The 27,751-nt window shown below is 44.4% G+C and overlaps 1 protein-coding gene and 1 non-coding gene across 2 annotated transcripts in view; both read right to left on the minus strand.

Annotated features, from left to right (window-relative positions):
- Positions 1-205: 205 nt before the first annotated feature.
- On the minus strand, positions 206-278 carry trnav-cac (transfer RNA valine (anticodon CAC)). The gene has a single exon. It is a non-coding gene; the product is annotated as a tRNA-Val (tRNA).
- Positions 279-16,548: 16,270 nt separating this feature from the next.
- The window catches only part of LOC140210111 (sortilin-like), a 65,397-nt gene continuing 54,194 nt past the window's right edge, over positions 16,549-27,751 (minus strand). Inside the window, exons 15-20 of the mRNA XM_072278953.1 lie at positions 27,127-27,316; positions 26,035-26,151; positions 22,644-22,752; positions 22,188-22,300; positions 19,637-19,751; positions 16,549-17,481 (exon numbers count right to left, since the gene is read on the minus strand). Of these exons, the coding sequence (XP_072135054.1) occupies positions 17,467-17,481; positions 19,637-19,751; positions 22,188-22,300; positions 22,644-22,752; positions 26,035-26,151; positions 27,127-27,316 (659 nt within the window). The 3' untranslated portion in view covers positions 16,549-17,466. The remainder of the gene's footprint in view (positions 17,482-19,636; positions 19,752-22,187; positions 22,301-22,643; positions 22,753-26,034; positions 26,152-27,126; positions 27,317-27,751) is intronic.

The following is a 27,751-nucleotide window of genomic DNA, read 5'->3' on the forward strand; positions in this document are numbered from 1 at the left end:
ATGGATGCTGTCCGGCCTGCTGAGTTCCTCCAGCATTTTGTGGGGGCCTTTGGAATCTGCAAGGAAACCAGAGCACCTGGAGCAGACCTACGAGTAGTGACCCTTCACAGTCTGCGGAGTGAATTAAACCCCAATCAACCCCAAAAGTTACACTAACCGGGCAGATCGGCTGAAATACGTGAGAAACTGAATCACGAGTCAAAACTGTTTCTGCCCAGGATCGAACTGGGGACCTTTCGCGTGTGAGGCGAACGTGATAACCGCTACACTACAGAAACCGTGATAGGCACGGCGACGTTTCCAATACTGGAGGGTTTTGTTTACAAGCAACGAATTAAATTGAGATTGTTTTCTTTGGGGAGAAGGACGCTGATCTGACGGAGTTTGATAAAATTATGCAGAACACAGTTAGGGTAGATAGTTGCAGCCTTTTTTTTCCAAGGACAGAGGTCTAGAACAAAAGGATATTGGTTTATAATGAAAGGGGAATGTTTTAAATATATCTGACTTACTCCGTATTATTGATTTAACTACAGCACCCCGAGTCCCCTGGTACAGATGTCAGATTCTCTTTTCCTTGCCCAGAACATACTGGTGCAATTCTACACTACCATCCTGACATCGGTCATGTCAGTCTGGTCTGGTACAGCATCGTCTCACAATAAGCTGTACCAAACGAAGAGAGGCTTCTGTCAGAAAAAAAAGCAAAGGAAAGAATAGCTTCCCCCCCCCCCTTTATAGCTGCTCAGAATAGTGAAATGTTCCTCCTGTGGGATGTGGGAAGGCAGGGAGACCTCCAGCGTCCCTGACGACTACGACTGCGGGAAGTGCATCCCGCTGCAGCTTCGAACGAACCACGTTAAAGAGTTGGAGATGGAACGGGATGAACTCCGTGTTCGGGGAGCTGAGGGGCTGATAGATAGGAATATAGGGAGGTAGTTACACCCAAGCTGCAGGACACAGGAAATTGGGTGACAGTCAGGAAGGGGAAAGGGGTTAAAGAGCCAGTGCGGTGTGCCCCTGTGTCCATCCCCCTCAACAACAGGTATATCATTTTGGACAGTGTTAGGGGTGGGGTCTGGCACTGAGTCTGCCTCTGTGACTCAGAAGGGAAGGGAGAGAAGAGGTGAGCTGTGGTGATAGGCGTTTCATTAATTAGGGGAACGGACAGGAGGTTCTGTTGCGAGACCAGGATTCCTGGATGGTATGGTTGCCTCCCGGGTGCCAGGGTCCTGGATATCTGGGATTGAATCCACTGCATTCTTAAGTAGTGGGTGGGAGTCACCACCCAGGAGAGGTGGGTGGACAGTCTCTGGGTTTAAACTTAGGACTCCGCACTCATGGTGATCGGAGGAAGTGAGCTCCGCGAGAGAGGAGAAGGGAATCCCCCGGCGGGCTGGAAGAGGGGAATCTCTCCGCGTCAGACCCGCAGGGCGCCAGGACTCTGCCAGGGCCCGGACCAGCTCCCCGGCCCAGACCTTGGCCATGCTGCCGCCGCCGCTGCCGCTGCCGCTGCGCTGTCGCAATTCGTTGCCCGGGTGACGCGTTGGTTACCGCCATCGCCGGCAGCGAATGCGTCAAGCGAACAGAGTGCCGGCAGTGCTCTGTCCACCCGCAGCTCGGTGAACCGGACGGGGTCTAGAATCGGGACAGCCCAGAAATCTGAAACGTTCCTTCGCTGCATATCACAGATGCCCCGTCCCGTACTCAGTAGACCCCTGCCCGTCCCCACTAGATTCCCCGTCCTGTTCCCACTCGATCCCTGTCCGTCCTCACCAAATTTCCTTGTCCCGTCGCCACTTGATCCATGTCCCCATCAAATTTCTGTCCCGTCCCATGCCCACTAGATTCCCCCATCCCGTCTTTAGTAGATCCCCTATCGCATCCTCAGTAGATCCCTATCCCGGTCATACTCGATCTCTGTCCGTCCCCACTGACCCGGTCCCGTACTCATTCGATCCTTGTCCGTCCCCCCACCAGATCCGCCTCCCGCCCCCACAAGATCACTGTCCCCATCAGATCTCTGTCCCATCCCCACTGGATCCCCATCCATTCCCTCCCAGATTCGTGCCCCACGTTGGTATTGTCCCTGTACCAGCCTCAAGCCACATTTGAGATGCCCCCGTACCATCACCCCTCCTTGCCAGGGATGATTCATTAATGACACCACACCATCCCTGCCGCACGGTCCGCTCTTCATCGTGTCGCTCCGAGAAATGGTTCTGAACACATCACTGGCTTCCCAATCGGATGCCCAGAGATCTGAAACTTACCTTCATTGCCTGCCACAGATCCCCCGTCCCGGCCTCGGTGCACCTCAGCCCGTCCACTGTAGGAAGGAAGATTGCTCAGATTTCCTGCATCTGCAGATTTTCTCTTGTTTGTGATTGGACCTACTACTGTGATGCCCTGTACCGTACCATTGGTTCACTTATCCTGCTGGGGTGGGGGGCGGGGGCGGGATGGAGGATTTTGTTGGGGTTGTACAGGATACAGCATTGGTAAAGCCACGCTTGGAGTATTGAGCGACTTTTGGTTGCCTGGTTGAAGGATATATGTCATTAACCTGGGAAGAGTGTATAGCCGATGAATAAGAAAGTTGCCAGAACTTGAGGGGCTGAGTAATAATATAGGGAGAGGCTGGACAGGCTAGGACATTCATGTTCAAAGTAACTGTTATTATCAAGGTACATGTATGTCACCATATACAACCCTGAGATTCATTTTTGTGGGCATCCTAAACTAAATCGAGAGAACAATAACCATAACAGAATCAATGAAAGACTGCCCAACTAGGACGTTCCTCCAGAGTGCAGAGGACAACAGGCTGTGCAAATAGAAAAAGAAGAAACAATAATAATAAATGAATAAGCAATTAATATTGAGAACATGAGACGAAGAGTCTTTGAAAATGAGTTTATTGATTGTGGGAACATTTCAATGATGGAGCAAGTCTACTCTGTCTAGGCCTCCCAGTTTTCGATAGATTTCGATGAGATCCCCACCTCATTCTTCTAAACTCCAGTGAGTACAGACCCAGAGTCATCAAACCCTCCTCATACATTAACCCTTTCATTCCCATGATCATTCTAGTGAACTCCTCTGGACCCTCTCCAATGCCAGCACATCCTGTCCAAGATAAGGGGCCCTAAATTGCTCACAATACTCCAAGTGCAGTCTGACTAATCCCTTATGAAGCCTCAGCATTGCATCCTTGCTTTTATATTCTAGTCCTCTCAAAATGAATGCTAACATTACATTGGACTTCCTCACCACCAACTCAACCTGCAAGTTAAACTTTCGGGAATCCTGCATGAGGACTTTCAAGTCCCTTTGCACATCAGATTTTTGAATTTTCCTCCCATTTAGAAAATAGTCTACTCCTTTATTCCTTCTACCAAGGTGCACTTCCCCACACTGTATTCCATCTGCATTATGAAATATATATTTTATTGGTGCTATCTTGCACTATATTATTTAAGTTCCCACCTGATCCATATAGAGAGCTTCTCCTTCTCTGTTTACGGTCTTTGATTTGGATCATTTTCCATCAGGAAGTCCACATGCATATCTTTCCTAACAATTATTAATAGACTTTGTCATAATGGCATGGGGGGGGGGGGGGAAACGGGGTGCTGAAGACAGGACCCAAATGCAAGACACAGGCACTGAAGTGCAGTACTAGAAACAGGACTTGACTAGAGAGCTGGGACAAGAACACAGACTTGGGCTAGGACATTGGCTAGGCAAGTGGGACCAGAACAAGGAACTGGGAACTAGGAGCCTGGGCTTGGACTCTGAGCCGGAGACTGGACAAGGACCCAAAACCTGGGTCTTGACTCGGGCTCAGACTCCAGAACTAGGCGAAGACATGACGTGGTCTTGGGAGACAGGACTAGGCAAGGCTACAGGACAGGACAGAACAAAAGACTCCTGGGCAGGATGAGGGAACTCCAGCACAGGACGAAGCAGATGGACAGGACAAGAACACAAAGCCTTGATTTGGTACTTAGGAACAGCTGAGCCTTGGACATGGGATGACAGGAATGCAGAACACAGAGCCTTGGTCTTGGGGAGGACAGGAACACAGAGCCTTGGTCTGGAGCACAGGAACATGGAGCCTTGGACTTGAGAGACAGGAACACAGGGACATGGAACACAGAGCCTGGATCCCTCCTTGGGAACAGGACTTGGGGCCGGGGTTCTACACAGAATGCTGAACGCAACAAGACAATTCTCAACAGCCAGACCTACCTAGCAGAGGCGTGGACACAGAGACAGTTCCAACTCAAGGTAGCGGCAAAAAGCTGGACCTACCTAGCGAAGGCGAGGACACAGAGAGACAGTTCCAAACAATGACAGACAGTTTCTTATCTTGACACAGCAAGGCTCCAGTCTTACTCCAGTGGTTGAACTTGACAAGGTTGCAGGCAAGGCTCCAGAAGGAAGGGGAAGGGAAGGGAACAGTCCAGCCTCAGGGTAATAGCAAAGACAGCCTGGCTTATCCAACAGAGGAAAGGACAGATCCAACCGCAGTGTAATGGCAAAGACAGCCTGACTTACCCCACAGAGGCAAAGACAGGATATTGACAAGACGAACCTAGGGCCACTTATATTCCCAGCCCCAAGATGAGCATCAGGTGCCTATGATTAAGCCCAACTGAAACAAGGGACAGCCAGAAGACCTGGAGTCCGGAGTCCACAGACCGGACGTGAACCAGAACGTGGACTTCACGGACCAGACCATGACAGACTTATCATTGTCACACATACAGACTACAGTGAACAAATGCAGTCTACATACTATTCAGACTGTCCACTCTATACATAAATAAAGCGGCGAAAGGGGAAGTAAAGCAGAAATCAGAATCTGGTTTATTGTCACTGATCTATGATATGAAATATACTATCTTGTGGCAGTAGAACAGTGCAAAGGCATAAAATTAGTATAAATTACCAAAAAAGGTGCAAAAAAAGGATTAACAAATTAGTGTTGATGGGTTCATGGACCATTCAGAAATCTGATGACAGAGAGGAAGAATTGAATTGGCTTTATTACTTACATCCTTCACATACATGAGGAGTAAAAATCTTTATGTTACATCTCTGTCTGAATGTGCAATTTATCATAATTTATAATAAATAGTATGTACAACAGGACAGTCAATATAACATAGAAATACAGTTGTGTCAGCATGAATTAATCAGTGTGATGGCCTGCTGGAAAAAGCTGTCCCGGATCCTGTTGGTCCTGGCTTTTACACTGCGGTACCGTTTCCTGAATGGTAGCAGCTGGAACAGTTTGTGGCTGGGGTGACTTGGGTCGCCAATGATCCTTCGGGCCCTTTTTACACACCTGTCTTTATAAGTGTCCCGAATAGTGGGAAGTTTACATCTACAGATGCGCTGGGCTGTCCGCACCACTCTCTGCAGAGTCCTGTGATTAAGGGAGGTACAGTTCCCATACCAGGCAGTGATGCAGCCAGTCAGGATGCTCTCAATCAAACAAACTATAAGTCTCTGACAGGTGAAGTGAGGGAGTATCACACGGTTTGATGAGCTCCCAGCTAACCGAGTTCCAAGTCGAGAAAGTACGTTTAATCCTTTATTACAAACCAACCGCAATTTCATTTGACACTTCCGTAATTGATGTAAAACAAAAACAAGCAAGACGAGCGTAATCGAATCAAATTCAAGCAAGGACGAAAGGTCAATAAAAAAAAGTGTGTGCTCCTTTTCTCTCTGTGCAGGCGAACAGATGACTACCTTCGTTTATTTTCACCGCCACCCAAACCCACGTGACACATACCCCTAACTGGAAGTGAGGGTGGTCAACACAGAGACAATGAGTTGGCGCCTGGTTCCTACACTACTACCACCACTGTTCAGTACAACACAGCACCGGCCCCTTGGCCCACAATGCTGTGCCAGTCTCTTAACTTACTCCAAGATCAATCTAACCTTGCCCTCCCACACAATCTTCCAATTTTCTTTCATCCCTTTGCCTATCTAAGAGTCTCTTCAATGTTTCTGCCTCTACCACCCACCCACCCACCACTCTCTATGTAAAAAAAGAGATAGAGACACCCCCCCCTTTACTTTCCTCCAATCAATTTAATCCACTGGTATTAGCCATTTCCACCCTTGGTAAAAGTCTTTGGCTGTCCACCCAGTCTATGCCTCTTGTACACCTCTATCAAGTCACCTCTCATCCTCCTTCACTCCGAAGAGAAAAGCCCCAGCCTGCTCAACCTCTCCTCGTAAGACATGCTCTCTAATCCAGGATGCATCTTGATAAATCTCCCCTGCAGCCTCTCCACAGGATCTCTTTCATGTCCTTCTTATAATGGGGTCACGAGAACTGAACACGATACTCCTAGTGCGGTCTAACCAGAGTTTTATAGAGCCTACAACATTACCTCAGGACTCTTGAACTAAATCCCCCGACTAATGAAGGCCACCACACTATCCTTAACTGCTCTATCAACTTATGTGGCAACTTTAAGGGATCTATACATGTGGTCCCCAAGATCCCGTTGTTCCTCCACACTGATAAGAACTTGTTCATAGATGCTGCCTGACCTGTTGAGATCCTCCGGCATTTTGGATTTCCTGTATCCACAAAATTTCTTGTGTTTATGATTTCCTGCCCTAACGCCAAGGCTCCTTGAGGTTTGTTTACCCTGAAGACATTTAAATCTTCTCTTTGAAGAGAGTTCAGTGAGACCTCTCTCACAACTTCCCTCAGTGATCTCTAACTCTTCGACCATGTGCTCACCCAGACCTGTCAGCTGCCAGTTTGTACTCCTTCCCCTCGCCCCATCTTCTTGTCCTGGCATCTTTCCCCTTTGTTTCCAGTCTGTCTCGGCATAAAACTTCGATTCTTAAGCAACACTCACAAAAAATGCTGGTGAACACAGCAGGCCAGGCAGCATCTATAGGAAGAGGTACAGTCTATGTTTCGGGCCGAGACCCTTCATCAGGACTAACTGAAAGAAGAGATAGTAAGAGATTTGAAAGTGGGAGGGGGAGGGGGAGATCCGAAACGATAGGAGAAGACAGGAGGGGGAGGGATGGAGCTAAGAGCTGGAAAGTTAATTGGCAAAAGGGATATGAGGCTGGAGAAGGGAGAGGATCATGAGACGGGAGACCTAGGGAGAAAGAAATGGGGAGGGGGGAAGCCCAGAAGATGGGCAAGGAGTTATAGTGAGAGGACAGAGGGAGAAAAAAAGAGAAAAACAAATTAGTAATAATAAATAAATAAATAAATAACAGTTGGGGTACAAGGGGGAGGTGGGGCATTAACGGAAGTTAGAGAAGTCAATGTTCATGCCATCAGGTTGGAGGCTACCCAGACGGAATATAAGGTGTTGTTCCTCCAACCTGAGTGTGGCTTCATCTTGACAGTAGAGGAGGCCGTGGATAGATATGTCAGAATGGGAATGGGATGTGGAATTAAAATGTATGGCCACTGGGAGATCCTGCTTTCTCTGGCAGACAGAGCGTAGGTGTTCAGCGAAACGGTCTCCCAGCCTGCGTTGGGTCTTGCCAATATATAGAAGGCCACATCGGGAGCACCGGACGCAGTATATCACCCCAGCCGACTCACAGGTGAAGTGTCGCCTCACCTGGAAGGACTGTCTGTGGCCCTGAATGGTAGTAAGGGAGGAAGTGTAAGGGCATATGTAACACTTGTTCTGCTTACAAGGATAAGTACCAGGAGGGAGATCGGTGGGCAGGGATGGGGGGGGACGAATGGACAAAGGAGTATACAGCCTGACCTGCAGACTTCCTCTGGTATTTTGTACATGCTTTGTCTGGACTTCCAGCATCTGCAGAATCTCTTGTGTTTAAAAATGTATTTATATTTTCACAGCACCTGACCATAATGAACATATTTACTAGTTTAATTTACATTACTGTTATGTTTGGGGTAAAATGTAAGCGGCGATAATCATATTAGGTTCTTGATTAGTTACGAAGAGAAGGCAAGTGAATGGCGTTGAGAGGGGAAATAAGTTAACCGTGATGGAATGGTGGAGCAGACTCAATGGGATGATTGACCTAATTCCAATCCCATGTCTTATGGCTCAAGTATTTTGCGGTAGAACACATGGACTCTGTTAGCACCGTACGTTGTAGAATCGAGGTGAACTCCATCAGTCATTGGCTGGGAATTGCGGACTTTCAGCCACTAGAGAGCGCTAATGCTGTACCGCTGAAGATGCGCAGAGTGCGAACTGGGCGGAGTGAAGGCCCTCACGGGACTACGTGCCAAGTGAAGGTCCTCATCTCACTGGAGAATACGTCTGTTTCCAGGATTCAGGCATTTAGTTTATGTTAGTAATTTACACGAGTTATTAATCATATCTTGTTTATTCTATTAGGCATCCTAACGTGAAGACACAAAGCTAATACCTGTAGCAGGTTCAGATGAGTGGTAACTGATCCTAAATGTGAACTTTTAAACAAGGCCACAGGGTTCAACTCAGCAGGTCAGGCAGCATCTGTGGAAACGATCAGTCAACTTTCGGGCTGTAACCCCTGACGAAGGGTTCCGGACCAAAAGTTGACTGATCGCTTCCACAGATGCTGCCCGACCTGCTGAGTTCCTCCACTGCGTTGTGAGTGTTACTCTGGGTTTCCAGCGTCTGCAGAATTTCTTTGTTTTCTAAACATTGGTGATCGTTTTGCACTAAAATAGACTTTATTTGTACTAATTGCATTGTTTCTTGCTAAAGTGTGTTTGATTTACATTTTCCTTGTGGATGCTGCTTATCTGATGCTCTGTATTTGTAGTGCTGCTGCAAGGCAGATTTTCCACGGCATTCTCTGCATACGCACACACTTTGCTAGACCACCGTAAGCACTCTGATGACACATTAACCTTTGGGACCTCCCGCCTCTATAGGAGAGTCAGTCATTAAATCAAACAGCGAAGTTATCCTTTTGCCTATCACCTGTCCAGCTCTTGGCTCCATCCCTCCCCCTCCTGTCTTCTCCTATCATCTTGGATCTCCCCCTCCCCCTCCCACTTTCAAATCTCTTACTATCGCTTCTTTCAGTTAGTCCTGACGAAGGGTCTCGGCCCGAAACGTCGACTGTACCTCTTCCTAGAGATGCTGCCTGGCCTGCTGCGATCGCCAGCAACTTTGATGTGTGTTGCTTGAATTTCCAGCATCTGCAGAATTCCTCGTGTTTACGCTTGAAAGGAGTAGAATGGCTTTTTGAATCACTGCAGAGTCTGGGTCTCACCATGGTAACGTAGTCGGTGACACTTGCAGACAGCCTCCAGCACATCCTTGGACTGTATTGGTTGTTGATGCAAATGATGCACGTTTCAAAGTTTCAATGCACATGCGACAAATAAAGCTAATCTTTAGTTTGTGCCAAATATGTTCCAGACTGGTTCTTAGCAACACACAAACAGCTGGATGGACTCAGCGGCTCAGGCGGGCTCTGTGGGTGGGGAATAGACAGTCAACGTTTCTAGCTGAGACCCAGTCCCGATGAAGGGGGTCCCTGACAATGGATGCCGCTTTCCTGCGATAGCATTTCTTGTAGATGTGCTCAATGGTGGGGAGGGCTTTACCCGTGATGTACTGGGCCATATCCACTTCTATTAGGATTTTCTGTTCAAGGGCATCGGTGTTTCCACACCAGGCTGTGATATAGCCAGTCAATATACTCTCCATCATACATCAATAGAAGTTTGTAAAAATTTTAGATGTCATGTCAAATCTGTACAAACTTCTAGGGAAGTCGAGGCACTGCTGTGCTTCCCCCGTAAGTCATACTGGAGGAACATTGTATAATTTTTTAATGCATGCATTTCTAAATGACAATAAATGAGGACTGAGTGTCCTCATAATCTAAATCTAAATCTAATTGCACTTACATGCTGGGCCCAAGACAGGTCCTCCAAAATAATACCGCTGGGAAATTTAAAGTTGCTGACCTTCTCTACCTCTGATCCCCCTGATGAGGACTGGCTCCTGGACCTCTGGTTTCCCCCTCCTGACATTGAGTAAGAGGTTCTTGTTTTGGTACCACTCAGCCAGATTTTCACTCTCCCTCCTGTATACTGATTGATTCATCACCACCTTTGAATCCGCTGTAACAGTGGTGTCGCCATCAAACTTGAATGTGGCAATGGAGCTGTGCTTAGCCTCGCAGTCATAAGTGCAAAGCAAATAGAGCAGGGAGCTAAGCACACAGCCTTGGGGTGCACCTGTACTGATGGAAATTGTGGAGGAGATGTTGTTGCCAATTTGAACTGACTGGGGTCTGCAAGTTAGGGAAGTGAGGATCCAATTGTACAAGGTGGTCTTGAAGTTATTGATTAAGTTTTGAGGGGATGATGATATTGAATGCCGAGCTATAGCCAATAAAGAGCATCCTGATGTATGCATCCTTCCTGTTCAGATGTTCCAGGGTTGAGTGAAGAGCCAATGAGGTGGCATCTACTGTGGACCTGTTGTGACGGTAGGGAAACTGGAGTGGATCCAAGTCCTTCTCAGTTGATATGTTTGATCATCAACCTCTCAAAGCACTTCAGCACAGCAGACGAGTGCTCCTGGATGATAGCCAGAGTGAGAGGTTTAAGATCTCAGTGAACTCTCCAGGTCAGCACAGGTCTTTAGTGTTCAGCCAGTTGCCCCATCTGGGCTGGATGCTCTTCGTGAGCTCACCCTCCTGAAGGTACGTCAGCCTCAAAGACTGACACTGGGCACTGAGTGTTCCTCCCTGTTTTGATGGTCAAAGTGAGCACAGGAGGCATTGTGTTCATCTGGGAGTGAAGCCTTGTTGCCACCTATGTTGCGAGGTTTCACTTTGCAGGAGGTGATGGCACTCAAGCCCTGTCACAGCTGTCGAACATCCTCCAGTAAGTCAGGTTTGGTCCCGAATTGCCACTTTGCCCCTGAGATGGCTCTGCAGAAGTAAGCCTTGCTGCACCGAGACTTTCATTGCACCTGTGCACACATGGACTGGTGCACCTGACAATAAACACAACGTTGTCTTTGGACCTTAAGTTCCCTCTCCTTTCTTGATTCACATTTTGTACTGTAGTAATTTTAGGTCTTTGCGCTGTACTGCTGCCGCAAAGAAAGACATTTCCCATCATATATGACAGTGATAATAAACCTGATTTTGCTTTACTACCTTCTACTCCCCGGGTGGTCGCACGAGCAGCCGGTGCACATCACAAGTCCTGGTTATGCCACCACTGACGCCAGACAGATGATCTCTGAAGAGTATTGATAATGGCTGGGCTCACCAGTCTTGTAAAGACACTGCCCAGAGGAAGGCAATGGCAAACCACTTCTGTAGAAAAACTTGCCAAGGACAATCATGGTGATGGAGGGACCATGGCTGCCCAAGTCGAGATAGTGATGATGACGAGACAGTGTGGAACAGGCCCCTTCAGCCAGATGAGGCACACTGCCCAGCAACACTCAGCACAGTGACAAGAGGAAACTAGAGGTCAGATTGGTGATTAGGGACAGGGAAATGACACAGCACATTATGAACGAACAAACCCTCTAACTCCAAATCTAGATTCTTCGGCTACATTACCAAATCTCCTCAAATTCCTAACAAAGTAGAAGATAAACACAGGAGATTCTGCAGATGCTGGAAATCCAGAGCAACGCCCACAAAATACTGGAGGAACTCAGCAGGTCGGTCAGGCAGCATCTATGGAGAGGAATAAACAGCCGATGTTTCTGTCCAAGACCTGAGATCCTCCAGCATTTTGTGTGTGTTACCTGAACAAAGAGGAGTTGCTTCATAATTGCGTCACCGTGTTCAGCCCAGGTCAGATCCTTGAGTACATTAACACCCAGGAACTCGAAGCTGCTCACCCTTTCCACTGCTGATCCCTCGGTGAGGACTGGAGTGTCTTACTGACAATGAGTGCAAGGCTGTTGTTATGACACCACTCAATCAGCTGATCTACCTCACTCCTGTACCCCTCCTCATAGATGTCTGAGATTTTAACAATAGCAGTGTCACCTGTGAATTTATAGATGGTGTTTGACCTGTGCCTAGCCACGCAGTCATGAGTGTAGAGAGAGTAGAGCAGTGGGCTAAGCACAAATCCTTGAGGTGTTCCTCTGTTGACTATCAGATGGGATTATGCGTACAAAGGAGGATTTTACAAAGACTTTTAGATTAGATTAGATTAGATTCAACTTTATTGTCATTGTGCCGAGTACAGATACAAAGCCAATGAAATGCATTTAGCATTTGACCAGAAATGCAAAGAATAGTGTTATTTACAAAATAACTGTGAATAAAAAAGTGCTACAGCACACAAATATAAAAGTACTGAGACAGTACAATATGGATGCAATACTGCTTAGCGCTGTGATGTGAGGTTCAGCAGGGTCACAGCCTCAGGGAAGAAGCTCTTCCTGTGCCTGCTGGTGCGGGAGCGGAGGCTCCTATAGTGCCTACCAGATGGGAGGAGAGTAAAAAGCCCATGGTTAGGGTGAGATGCATCCCTGATAATGCTTTTCACCCTGCCCAGGCAGCGTTTATGGTAGATGTTCTCAATGGTAGGCCATTGGGTGCCGATAATCCGCTGGGCAGTTTTCACCACACGCTGGAGTGCTTTGCAGTCCAATATAGGACAATGAGATGCAGTTGGTGAGTATGCTCTCAATGGTACAGTGGTAAAAGTCCGTCAGTATCCTGGGGCAGAGGTGAGCTTTCTTCATGCTCCACAGGAAATAAAGGCCGTATTCAGTATATAAATCACATATTAGAGGTATGTTGGCATCAGAACTCAGTGTATTCCACACCAACATTCGATGTTCCGTTCTCGCCATCCCATTATAGAAAGAATGTGTAATAATTAGACAGGATGATGCCCTGATTAGAGAGCATGTCTTCTGAGGATAGGGTAAGCGAACTAGAGCTTTTCTGTTTGGAGTGAAGGAGGGTGAGAGGTGACTTCATAGAGGTGTGCAAGATGATAAGAGGCATAGATTGATTGGATAGCCAGAGACCTTTTCCCCAGGGTGGAAATGCCTAATGAGTGTGGTGGGTGCATTGAACACCCTTCCAGAGGTGGTAAAGGCAGATACATTAGGGGCATTTAAGAAACTCTTGGATGATAGAGAATGGAAGGTTATGTGAGAGGGAAGGGTCAGATTGATCATGGGATGGCTCTGTTCTGCGTAAACAAGAACTCCCTGTTGGGGAAATCCAAAGGAGGTGGAATTCACAAAGTTTGGTGCACAATTCATCTGTAGTTAGCAGTCACTGCTCAGGGGAAATTGAATATCTTACAATTAAATGCCAATCACATTACTTGCTCAGGGAATTTGCTGTTGTGTTCATCATCGCTGTCTACATCCCCTCCAGTATGAACGCCAAGGGCACACTGGGAGAGCTTTATTAGCTCTCTACAAAGCAACCATTCAGCTGGTCTCTTCAGACTTCAGTCATGCTAACCTATAGGACATTTTACCCAAATTCCACCAATATGCCACCATGGCCACGAGGGGAACAAACGGACTGGACCACGTTTATACAAACAGACGCGGTACTTACAAAACCACCCTGCACCCCCATTTAGGCCTCTCTGACCACATCTCCATAATGTTAATTCCAGCATACTGGTGGCTACTGAGAATGGAGAAACCAGTCAAATCCATCAGGTCTATTTTTACCAGAAGGAGAGATCTGTACTCATGCCATCAGGTTGTATGTCAACCAGACACAATATAAGGTGTACACAACAGGAATTCTGCAGATGCTGGAAATTCAAGCAACACACATAAAAGTTGCTGGTGAACGCAGCAGGCCAGGCAGCATTTCTAGGAAGAGGTACAGTCGACGTTTCAGGCCTAGACCCTACGTCAGGACTAACTGAAGGAAGAGTGAGTAAGGGATTTGAAAGTTGGAGGGGGAGGGGGAGATCCAAAATGATAGGAGAAGACAGGAGGGGGAGGGATGGAGCCAAGAGCTGGACAGGTGATTGGCAAAAGGGATACGAGAGGATCATGGGACAGGAGGTCTGGGAAGAAAGACAAGGCAGAGGGGACCCAGAGGATGGGCAACTTTTATACAATATAAGGTGTTACTCCTCCACCCTGAGGGTGCCTCATCTTGGCACAAGGGGGGGCCACGGACCAACGTGTCAGAATGGGAATCAGAATTAAAACGTTTGGCCACCAGTAAGCTCTGCTTTTGGCAGATGGAGCGGAGGTGCTAGATGCTGCCTGACCTGCTGAATTCCTCCAGCATTTTGTGCATGTGACGCTCTGGATTTCGTGTTTAAAGATATTGACCCTTTGCTGTTTACTATCCTCAGCACACCAGCTATCTGCTGATGGAATCAATTCCTATTTTGGTGTGAAGCTAACTGTAAGTGAATCAATCTACATTTTTCTCTTCCAGGCTGGGAAGAGCTGAGCCTGACCCCAACCTGGGTTCCATCTGTAATCCAGGATGGTGCACGGAGGGACTCAGCAAGTCAAACCAAATTCTACCGCCGTGCTCAGGTAGCCATCCTCGAGGAATGTGCTGAGAAAATGGTCTTCAGTGAGGATTGCAAGTGTTGTACTTGGCCTCGGGTCAAGGATGCTCAGGAATCAGACTGGTGCAGCTCTAAACATGATGGAAATTCCCTCAGACCTGGTGTTCACGCTGCTACTTGGATAATAAACGACTACAATAACAGGGCTGTTTAGAAATTATATTTTTCAACATTCTTTTTACTGGCCTTTCAAAGCAATCTATTGAAAATTCAACTCATTCAGAACACCACTGCTAAACTTTTACCCAAAACCAGGACGAGAGAGCTCATCACTCCTGTACTAACTATTCTGCATTGGCTTCTTGTATCTTTTAGAATTGAATTTAAAGGTCTCTTACTCATTTTTAGGTTCTTAATAATCTGCGACCAGAGTGAGTCACAGAATCACTTTCTTTTAACAATGCTGATCGAGTTTCTTCCACTATCTCTTAAATTTAAACAATCTCCCTCAAAAGAAAATTGGCAGGTCAGTTTTTTTGAACTAAGCTCATAAACTCTGGAATTTCAATGCCTAAAACTATAAGGGATGCAGACTCAGTTGACACTTTCAAACACCAGTTCAACCCTATTTACTTAACCTTGTTTTTAACTAATATCATTTTGTTTTTTCATGTTTGCACTTTACCCATTGAAAAGCACTTTGAATTACATTGTCTGTATGAACTGTGTTCTATAAATAAGTTATTTTTTTAATTCAAGATTGCTCACACCATAAGCATACATTTAATACCATGGTTCTGGAGGACCAGAATTTTGCTCACTGACAGAATATAAAGTTGAAACAAAGATTATGGGAAGATACATGCAGCAAAATTATGCACAAAACCCAATGTGCAAAGCATAACAATAATATGATGAAGCTTGCATAGGTCTAAATCCAGTAGAAGAATATTCAAAGTTTGAATCATACAGTGATGCTTATATTGGACAGCAGTAAATCATCACATTTCCCTACACAGACAAAAGTAACAAATATAGCCATGAATAAATGCGTAAGGTGGAAAGCCCCTTCTAAGATCACAGTTCTGAAGTTTCAGAGCCTCCGTCACCTCATAAACTGCATGCACAATCAGAGCATTTGCTTGCTTGGAGGAGTTTATGGGTAAGTATACTGCGACATCGATTCACAGAGAGACATTTCCATTCTTCCCATTCACAATGTACATGGGCAGCACAAAGCAAAGAACAATTCAATATCATCTTCAAAAGCAAGAAACTGATTCGTTATTAAAGCTTTTCGAATTCAAGAGGTGTAAGTGTAGAATATTGTTAACAAATAAATTAACAGCTGTAGAGTATTCCCAGAAGTTTTCCCAAATTAATGTATATACTCAATTAACTTGCAACTTCTTCAAAATAAATAGCACTGAGATAACACACTAAAAGTAAAAGGCACAACAATTTTACATGGCTCTCCAATTTAGCACTGAACCAGTTAAAGACAAATGTCAGCTGGAAAGATTCATACTCTTAGTGGATTGTCAGAGAGGCACTCGGGCCATGAATCAGATATTATTCGATTTATTGAATTCTCCTTTCATCCCCATTTCTCTCTTCTTTTTCCAGTCCCATTCCGGTTCGCCTCTCACTCCTTCTCTTCTCCTCACCTGCCCATCATGTCCATCCGGTTTCTCTCCTTCACCCCTTTCTCCCATGGCCTACTGTCCTCTCCTATCAGATTCCTCCTTCTTCAGCCCTTCACCTCTTCCACCTATCACCTCCCAGCTTCTTACTTCACCCCACTTCCCCCCCCTCACCTATCACCTGCCAGTTTATACTCCTCCTCCTCCTCCCCCGTTCTTCCTCTGGCTTATCCCTCCTTCCCTCCCAGTCCTGATGAAGGGGCTCGGCCCAAAACATCGACTGTTTTTTCCCCTCCATAGATGCTGCCTGACCTGCGCCATTTTGTGTGTGCGCGCGCGTTTGTGTGTTGCTCTGAGGTTATTGAATACTTCTTTAAAAATATATTCACCAGCAATGAAAGAAACAGGAAAAAAAAGTGCAGCAGGCTAGGACACAAGCATTCAATTTTAATTTAAAATTAAATTACAATTGACAATTGATTAGGATTGACTCTAAATGTGAATGCTGTCATTAAGTACTTCTTCATGATTTAAGTATAACACTTTCAAACGGTAAATTAAAACAGTATGTCTGATTTAATACATTGTTGAACTAGTTTTCATATATCAATATGTGCATCTCTAATGTCAAGTATATAGAGCAATATCTCTATAACAGAGTTCCTATGTGATCGTTGCTTTTCAGGGTTTAACTTTCCTAATTAAAAGCTTGTTATGAGAAAGAAATTCCAAGACCACTAATCCAAACATGTGGCACAACATGTTGAGTAGTTTTGTGAAAAGGACTGCTGAAGTTAATGCCACTTTTCAAGCCTAGGTGTAGAATTCTGACTGGGTTTGTGGATTCAATGGGGCTCCAAGCTATATTACTATTTATGAATTCACCCAGTGAATTTAATTTGTCACATTACTAGTCCCAAGACAAAAAAAAAGTTTATGTTCGTTAGTGAGGCCTTTTTTTTTTCCCCAAAAGTGGCAGGTCATATAAAAATAAGCCCATTAGAGTGTTGTGTACCCAGAAGGAGATTTTAAAAAGCTCTGAAAAGAAATCAAAATCAAAAAATCACAGAAGATTCCCCTTCTTTAATGAAGACATCTCTGGTCAACACCAATTCTCTTCTCTCCTCACAGTTCCAGTGAACCAGGACAGCTGTCCCACGTTGAGTGTAGATATAGATACACCACATTCATAAAAGTATCACATCGCCTGCACCTGCTGTCGAATCAGAGTTTAATTTTCCGAGAACATCCGAACGGAGGCAGCAGCATTTCTACAGAACTAAAGTGATGTTTGTTTGGCAAGAACAGAATCTTGTAACTTCAAAATAGTTTTCTCTACTCCAGAAGATCCTGTTAAAAGAAATAATATCAGCTTTTAATTTTTTTTAAGACTACCTTTATTTGTTACATGTAAATATACCTAATGACATACATCCATTGACTTGTCCTTCACAGCCGTCTGTGGCAATGAATTCCACAGATTCACCACCTTCTGGCTAAAGAAACTCCTCTTCATCTCCATTCTAAAGGGACATCCCTCTAGTCTGAGGCTGTGTCCTCTGGTTCTACTCTCCCCCACTATAGGAAATGTTCTCTCCACATCCACCTATCTTGGTCTTTCAGTATTCCACAGGCTTCAGTGAGATCCAAGCTGGCATTGGAGGTGATTTGGATCCCAGAAAGAGTAGTGAGGGAAATGACTCCTCTCCCCACCCCTACAGACAGCAGAGCGGTGTAGCTGGTCGAGCCACTGCCTCTCAGTGCCAGGCAGGCGAGTTCAATCCTGACCCTGCATGCTATTGATGTGAAGTTAGCACATTCTCTCTGTGATTCAGTGAGTTTCTTCCCGTTTCCTCGCACAAGAGAAAAGGCACAATTTACAGAGCAGATTAACCTGTGAACCCCTTCACATGAGGGTTGGCATGTCAGCCTTGTTTCTGTAAATTGTGCCGGTACCGTATTGGATCGGTAGCGAGAACAAGGCAGGTATGCATGTGGCCAAACGATTTGATCAGGCCTCCGATGCATGGAGGGCTTTCTCTCTTCAGAGCGTGGGCTTTTAAATGCGCATGTCTTTTGACTCAGCTGGCCCAGTCTGTCACTCCCACACTTGCCCAGCATGTACGTTACTAACATGACTGAGCTTGAAAACCTTTAATTATATGACCCTGTTGCCATTCTTGCTGCGCCCAGACGTAATGCTGCATATTGTGTAGATGAGTGGCAGAATCTTGTGTGGGGGTTGTGAGTTGATGTGAAAATGAAAAGAATATACAAAGTGAATTTCTGTAGGATTAGGGCAAATGATTTGCTGAGGGTCAGCATGGACGGTGGGCTGAACGGCCGGTTTCAGTGCCTTCTCTCAGTGACTATTACACTGGACAACAAAGATTTTGCTTCCCAAATACTTCTGGGTGTATTTTATAGATTTTGGACTACTGATCATAAGACCATGACCATAAGACATGGGAGCAGAATTAGGGCATCTGGCCCATCCAGTCTGCTTTGCCATTCAATCACGGCTGATCTTTTTTTCTACCTCCTCCTCACCGCAGTTCCTGGCCTTCTCACTGTAACCTTTGATGCCATGTCCATAAAAATCACAATGAAATTTCCCCATCATACACCATTCTTTTTGAAATGGCCTATACTTATTTCAATTCATAATTCAAGTCAGAGTAATTGATGCCCAGATTAAGGAATGCATTTTTGTTGGTCCACAAATCAAGCAGGTCATCAATGACAGGCAATTCAAAGAACTTCTAGTGGGACCGGAGAAAATCGCATGGAAGGTATTCAAGGATGTTGCTGAAAATATTCTTGGCAACTCCATGTAGCTGGTTGACAACATGCTTCAACCATATAAAACCATAAAGTGCAACATGTCACTAAAGATTCATTTTCTGCATTCCTATTTAGACTCTCCCCTGCAAACCTTGGTGCTGTCAGTGACGAGCATGGTGAAAGGTTTCACCAGGACATTGTGATCACGGAGAAACAGTATCAGGGCAACTGAAATCCATCAATGCTAGCTGATTATTGTTGGACACTTAAGCAAGAAGCCTCAGATATTGAGTACAAATAAAAATCACCAACAAAACATTTTTAGTTTAGTTGAACTATTGCAAAGCATCTGCATCATTATGCAATTAAGTGCATTATACTCAATAAAAGTAAATTTCTTGTTTCTCCAAATTCCTACGTGATGCAAGTAGTTTGAAATTATATTTGCATTCAGCTTCAAGTGGCCTATCATAAACAAAGAAAAATTTGTGAGGAAGCAACATATTCTAAAAAAATGGTTGTCCGTGTTATTGAGAGTGATGATTCAATATCAGTAGAACACCCTGCTCAAATTCAGAGCATTGCAAACTTCTGACCACCTCCCGGACAGGTAGATCTGAAGATGGCCTGAAAACACTAATCAAGTGCCAACAATCAAACTAGCAGAGAGAGCTACTGGCATTTGCCCGTGGTACTTCAAAATAAACTATTCTATACTTGCCTCATCGGAGTCATCATGGTACTCTGGTTTATTGGCAGATATTGCCTTGTCTAGTTCATCTGCAGCATTTGACTCCACGTGCTGCTGTAGGACTGAGTACCGATGTACCAAAAATCTGAAAGATGAAAACAAACGGAGAAATTACAGTTTGGTTGTTAGTTCAATGCTCATAAACCATTTTCATCGAAGAAAGTGCGTGAGAAGAAACTGGTCTTCCAGTCTCAGCCGATACTAAGAACAGGCAGCAGGCATATTCTAGAGGTACATCTGGAGGTATGTCACAGGTAGATAGGGTCATAAATTTTGGCACACTGGTCTTCATAAATCAAAGTATTTAGCACAGGAGATGGGATATTATGTTAAAGTTGTATAAGACTTTGTTGAGGCCTAATTTGGAGTAGTGTGTGCAGTTCAGGTCACCTACCTACAGGAAAGATGTAAATAAGGTTGAAAGAGTACAGAGAAGATTTACAAGGATGTTGCTGGGTCTGGAGGACCCGAGTTATAAGGAAAGATTGAATAAGTTATGACTTCATCAAATCTCCTCTCAATCTTCTATATTCTAAGGAATTGAGGTGGATGGCCCTGAGTTCAAATCCGGCTGGGTCCCAACCTGGGCAGCTGCTGTATCTACGCAGAAGAAAGGCCTGGCAATCTGCTTCCATATCTTGCCACAAAAACCCTATGGACAACTATCCTACCCATCTGGTCACTATGAGTCGACAACAATTCAACTGCACTCAACAACAACTAACAATAGATAGAGTAAGTGAAAGCAGGGATTTTCCACGGAGGTTGGGAGGTTAACATTACCATTAATTTGAGTGAATCTTCAGGTTAAGGGTGAAAGGTGAAAAATTTAGGGGGAAACTTCTTTCACTCAAGAGTTGTGAGAGTGAGGAATGAGCTGCCAGTTCAAGTGGTGCACGTGAGCTTGATTTCAACATTTAAGTAAAGTTTGGATGGGTACAGGATGGTATGGAAGGCTATGGTCCTGGTGCAGGTCAATGGGAGTAGGTAGCTTAAATGGTCTCAGCATGGACTAGATGGGCTGAATGGCCTGTTTTTTGTGCTGTACTTTTCTTTGACTCTGTGGCATTTGAGCAAACCTATTGGGTCTCTGTTAATGGTGTACGTTGAGATTATGACCTCAATTGAAAATAGAGAATTATAGGGAGTCTATTATGTTAGAACGGAGGAATACAAATCCTTTTCACTTGGTTCCTCAAATTTTTACTCAAGATTTAGCAAGTTATGGAAACCAGAAACAGACACCGACCTCTTTAAAGGATTATATACTTCAAGTAAATACTAAACACGCATGATTCCAAGGAGCACATATAAAATTGCAGATGGAAACAGCATGATTTCATCTGCATTTTGTCATCTTGACCCCATGATCCTTCCCAAAGGGATAAAAAAAATTCTTTTGCTTTTGTCACTGGCACTTTATATGTGATACCTGTACTTTAAGATTCACTTAAATTAGTGGTAATGCTGAGCTCTTCACACACAGGTTCCCAGTGTGTACCATATTCAAATCTGACCCAAGATTTATGCTACGATTCTAATGAAAGCCATTGCACATTAAACTAGGACCTTACTGAAACCTGTGAAGTGGATAAACCTTGAATATTTCATTCTAAGGTGCAGGAGTCTTGGGCAAGGTTTGATTGCCGCAGTTTGTGGAGTGGACTCATTTTTAAAAGAATCTGCTGTTCATGTTATGTGTGTTTCTGGTTTCTGATGAACCCTTTCATCATCGCTATTTTGCACTATTTTGATTGGAACGGGTTGGCTCTGCAACCTGTAGTCAATGAGCAACACAGCACTAAATAGAACTGAACGCTCCCAGCCTGCTTCAAGCCTCTGAAGTCTGATGTTTAATATTCTGTGTGCTATTTGCTCGTGTTTTGGCATTTGCACAATTTGTTCTTTTTCTTTTGCACGTTTGCACGTTTGAGGTTTTCTTTGAATGGGTTCCATGGTACTACTTTGCTTTGTGACTGTCTGCAGGAAGACGCATCTCAGGGGTTATATACTGTATACATACCTTGATAACAAGTACACTTTGAACCTTGACCTGCACTTCTCAGCCAGATAAAGGTAGCTGGCTGATCCCAATTTACACAGGTGCATTTTTTCTCCCTTTCAAAGCATTCCTAAAAGGTGCTCAGCTCACTGGGGAGTGATGCATCACAGCCATTTATGACATTAATTTTTGCCCCGTAGGAGGTAATGGCCAGCAAACCCTGCTACAGCTGACAAGCTTTTGAACAAATGCACTATTAGAGATCCCCAAGACAACCGCACGTACAAATTTAATTCATGGGTAACTTAACAGCGCATTCGAAATGGCTCAAAGACAGCAAGCAAAATACAGCCTGAAATACAAGACAAATCAACTTCCCTGCACTGAACCCCCATCACCGGAGGAAAAAAATTGGATTTGTTCCCTTCCATTTTCAAAATAATTTTCTAACTGGACAATGACCTGAAGTGGAAAATTAAAGTTTGTTACGTATAACAACAGAAAGTCACATCTACTTACCGTCCACCGCATACATATTTCTTGATAAAGATCACTCCAAAGATTACCACGATCAGTAAAAGTACTATTACTGTGGCAATAATTGGCACAGAGTTGGTACTGTGTGAACCAAGCTGAAATCAAAGGAAATTTTATTTAATCCATATAGTGTTATAATCAGAGATTTCAGTTCCCTCTTCAAGCCACTTTGACGGTGCTCCCAAAAGCTAAGCCAGTATTACCAAGGACTGAACAGCAGCATTTAAACCAGAATCAGTCTTGCCAATTTTAATATCTTACAATTCAATACAAACAATTAGCCATAATTGTCAAATTGAAAATGTTTGCAGAATAAAAGCTAACACTACTTGTGCATATTTTAACCAAGAAATTTATTATTCTATCCAAAATGTTATTTTTGTTTCTGTCTAAGTCAAAATGCCCCCATTGGCAAATCTTGACTATAGGCGCACTTACCAGCTCCTGGGGTTCAATCAAAGTACTGACACATTTTTTACTGATATCCTTCACAGTGCGATCCACTTGGACACCTCCATAACACTGGTCTCCTGGAATTTTTCGGTATCTAAAGTACAAGATATTTACAAATCTGTCAGCATATGAAACTTTAAAATGGTCCAGAATGAATTAAACATAATAATCAGTCTTCAGTGTGTTTAGCTCATGGTAAAGCCATGACTAGATTCAGAGTACTACAGCACAGAAACAAGCCCCTTGGCCCATCTATTCCATGCTCAACCGTTATTCTGCCTACTCTCATAGACCCACACCTGAACCGCAGCCCTCCGCACCCCTCGTGTCCATGCACATAATCGAAACGTCTCTTAAATATTGAAATTGAAACTGTATCCACATGTCTGCAGGCAGTTTGTTCCACGTTCACACCATCCTCAGAGCGAACAAGTTCCCCCTCAGGTTCCCCTTAAATATTTCATCTTTCACTCTTACCCAGTGACCTCTGGTTCCAGTCTCATCGGAGATAGCCTGTTTGCGTTATTTATTTTTATTTAGGAATACAACGTGAATTGGCCCTTCAAGCTGCACTGACCAGCAACCCCCGACAACCCTGATTTAACACTAACCTAACCACAGCACAATTTACAACGATCAACTGACCTAGCCGGTACATCTTTAGACTGTGGGAGGAAACCAGAGGACCTGGAGAAAACCTATGCCCTGTCTATCGCCCCCAACTTTGCATACCTCCTTCAAATCTCCCTTCGTTCTCCTATACTCCATGGAAAATAGCCCTAACCTATTCCGGACTACACCACAAAATTAAAGTGAACAATTTTTATGGCAAACTTTTCAAAAGAGCACATGACTGACTTGAAGATCTCAAATATAATTGACAAAGTGGACGTGGTATCTTAAACAAAAAAGTCCTTTATGTAAAATTGCAAATCACATTAAACCAGGAGAATACATGGAGGTTGCTGATAAGGTCAAACATTTAATAGGAATCACATCCTTTATGCTTCAGTTCCTGTTTATTGCCTCATTTAAAAAAATCACAAACGTTAGCAAATTCTGTACAAGTACTGGATTTCTGTGCAGCTCATACATACAAATGAGTATTTGGGACACCACGGGGTGGCTTTGCCAGGTGCTGCAGGCAACTGTTCTTGACACTACTTGAAACTTTGCCACATCAAACCCAAGAAGAATATTTTCTAGTTAACCCACTGATACCCACTTTAAGAATCCTGTCTAGGGATACAACACCCAGGCCAGCATCAGTATCCTTTGTAAAACCACCAAAAACTCGTCTGCAGGCCACATTTGTTAACATCAGCTTCATCATTAAAAATGGTAAAAACAAAGAAATGTGCAAAGTAGGAGAATGGGGTTGAGAGGGATAATAAATCAGCCATGATCAAACGGCAGAGTAGGTTTGATGGGATGAATTCTTCTCCTGCATCTTATAGTGTAAGATTTAAAATGCTTCTCCAGGCTCACTGTTTCCACGGAAAACAGACCTTTCCAGGCACCTTCTGCCCTGTAGGAACTCTTTTTGGGGCTGCATTTCCAAATTATGAACTGCCCAGGTTACGAAGGGTTTCAGAAATGGAGCCCTGTCGTCACCTGTGGAGGACCTGCTGGAAGTGGAGTTTATAGAACACATTTGGCAATCAGAACACGTCCACTGCTTGGTGGATTCAATGCTATCCTTCCCCGTCAGTTCTGAACAACTTATCCTCCAAGGAACAAGGTACTTCTCATCCTCTCTACACATGCCGGAAACCGGTTGGGGTACTGAGCTCAAAACTTTGAATCCTTGGTGTGTATTGGGCCAGGACTTACTGGCCCATTGCTCCACACCAGCAGTTACTTAATAGATCATCCATCTGGTTCTCAATGAACAACAGACTGGGCCTGACCCATCAGTAAACCTGGGACACCGGTTTTCTGATATTCACAATAAAGGCACGACAGCACCTCTACTTTCTTGGACGTTGATACAGATTTGGCACAACACCAAAAACTTTGACAAACTTCTATAGATGCACAGTGGAGGGATTCTACCTACATCATGGTCTGGTATGGAAACACCAATGCCCAGAAATAGAAAAGGCTACAAAAAGAAGTGGATACAGCTCAGTCCGTCACAGGGAAAGGCTTCCCCACATGGAGTACTGCCACAAGAAAGCAGCATCCATAATCAAAGACTCTCACCATCTAGGCCATGCTCTCTGCTTGCTGCTCCCGTCCAGCAGGAGGTGCAGAAACTCTAGTTCCCACACCACCAGGCTCAGGAACAGGTTTGACCCGAGAACTATCAGGCTCATGAACCAGTATGGATAACTTCACTCACCACAACTTGGGATTGATTCTACAGCCTATAGACTTAAAGAACTTTTTGCAACTCATGTTCTCAGTATTATTACTTTCATTTATTTGCGCATTTTGTCTTCTTTTGCACATTGAACCATAGAATCATAGAACATTACAGCACAGAAACAGGCCTTTTGGCCCTTCTTGGCTGTGCCGAGCCTCTTCTCTGCCTAGTCCCACTGACCTGCACCTGGACCATATCCCTCTATACACCTCCATCCATGGTTATCAGTGTAGGTTTATCTTTATGAATTCTATTGTATTTTATATTTTTCTGTTAAAACCTGCAAGAAAGTAAATCTCAAGGTAGTATTTAGTAACATAACTACTTTCAAGTCAAGTCAAGTCACTTTTTATTGTCATTTCGACCATAACTGCTGGTACAGTACACAGTAAAAACGAGACAACGTTTTTCAGGACCATGGTGCTACATGAACAATACAAAAACTACACTGAACTACGTAAAACAACACAAAACTACACTAGACTACAGACCTACCCAGAACTGCATAAAGTGCACAAAACAGTGCAGGCATTACAATAAATAATAAGCAAGACAATAGGCACAGTAGAGGGCAGTAGGTTGGTGTCAGTCCAGGCTCTGGGTATTGAGGAGTCTGACGGTTTACATAATAAATGTTACTTTGACTTTGTGCTTCCATAGATGTCACAGACTAACTGTTTAAACTATGGGGGGAAACTGCTGGATTAGCCAGAGATTTCTAGTGCTTAATTCTGGTGGGCATACACATCACCAAGTCAGGTTATCTGACAACCTAACAGGAGTACAGACGAAATGATGCTCTTGACCTGGAACGAAATTTGCACGGAAGGCCAAACCTCGCTAAATATCCTGCAAGTCCATCTACTCTCTCCCAAATCAAACCATTAACCCCAGCTGCATTTATAGAACTTCAGATGTGTGGAAGGCGCATTAGGAGGCAACGTTTGTGCAAATGTATAAATCCCCCCCCCCCCCCGCCGCATGAATTTGGTTAGGATACATTCATACCCATTTGTCTTCAGTATTTCTTTTTTCCCTTGTAGGCAGAACTCCAGGTCATGGCCCTTAAGATCAGACTGCTCGATACATTCTGAGCTATTCTCCTTTCGATAGTATCCAAAGTCACTGGAGAGGAAAAGATAACAAGCTTGAGAAATAAAGTCTTTCCAAGACTATTTATCAAACCTCAAAATTCATCTAACACTGCTGTCGGTTGACTCGGAGGTTTCTGAAGCTGTATAGAACTACATTTTAGATCAGTACTGTACAGAACAGGCCCTTCGGCCCACAATGTTGTGCCAATCTTTTAATCTACTCCAAAATCAAACTAACGCTTCATTCTCACATATCCCTCCATTTTCCTTTCATCTATGTGTTTAAGGGTCTCCTAAATGTCCCTAATGCATCATCCTGTACCACCACCCGGGCAGCATATTCTACGCACCTACCACTCTCTGTAGAAATCTACCTCTGACATCTCCCCTATACTTTCCTCCAATCACCTTAAAATTATGCTGTCTCATATTAAACCATTTCTGCCATGGATAAAATTCACTGGTTGTCCACTCTATCTATGCCTCTTACCTTTTACACCGCTAATCGTCACCTCTCACCCTCCTTCGCTTCGAAGAGAAAAGTCCTAGCCAGCTTAATCTATCCCCATAAGGTGTACTCTCCAATACATGCAGAATTCTAGTAAATCTTCTCTGCACCTCTCTAAAGGTATGATGTGTTCAGTTCTGAGGCGACCAGAACTGTAATACAATGCTCCAAGTGGGGTCGAACCAGTGTTTTATAGAGCTGCAACTTTACCTCATGGCTCTAGAACTTGATCCTTCAACTAATACATGCCAACACACAGTATATACCTTCTTAACAACCCTAACAAGTTGTATGAAAACTTTGAGGGATCTACGGGTGAAGACCCCGATATCCCTCTGCTCCCACACAAAGCTAACCTAGTCCACATTTGCCCACTACAAGGTACTTCACAGATTTCTAGACTATTGTAATAATCAGCTGATTTACCAAATGCTACATATTTCAAACAGTTAGAATGGATGAAGAGATGTAACGTGAACCATTGGATAAGCAGCATACCACAGATAATCATCCAGGGTACAGGGACAGACATTGGGCTGTTTATTGACGATGTAGCCATGTCCATTCCGGCACAACGATGATTTCCTCAAGCGGCGGAACTTCTCTTTGTAGCCCAACATACAGCCATCATTGGGATCATTAACGTTACTCGAATGGGCAAGCCACTGTATGTAGTCATCATCAGAACCTGGGGAAATAAGAAGTAAACACCGAGTCAGTGAAGAATCTGGCCCTTCAGCCCTATGTGTTAATGCTAACTCAAAAGCATGTACCTCTACTAATCCCAGTACTCACACCGTAGTTTTCTATGGTACTGCTCATCAATTGCTCTTCTAAATACTAATTAGTTACTGTGAACAGCCCAAGTGGTCATCTCAGTGTTGTGATGTCTGAGATGCCGTTGGTCCACCCCAAGACTCGAGGGATTGAGGTAGAGGAGACATTGGACAGACCAGGACAATTCTCCTTGGAGTAGGGCTCCCAGCCTGCAGTCCATAGATCCCTCAGTTAATGGTAGGGTTCATGGCATTAAAAAAAAAGATTGGAAACCCTGCCTTAGAGCATAGGAAACTGAGGGGTGATTTTATATAAAGGCTGAGGAGTTTTTAGTCCAAGGTTGGGA

The sequence above is a fragment of the Mobula birostris genome, chromosome 14 (assembly GCF_030028105.1).
Source record: "Mobula birostris isolate sMobBir1 chromosome 14, sMobBir1.hap1, whole genome shotgun sequence".
Classification (NCBI taxonomy): Eukaryota; Metazoa; Chordata; class Chondrichthyes; order Myliobatiformes; family Myliobatidae; genus Mobula; species Mobula birostris.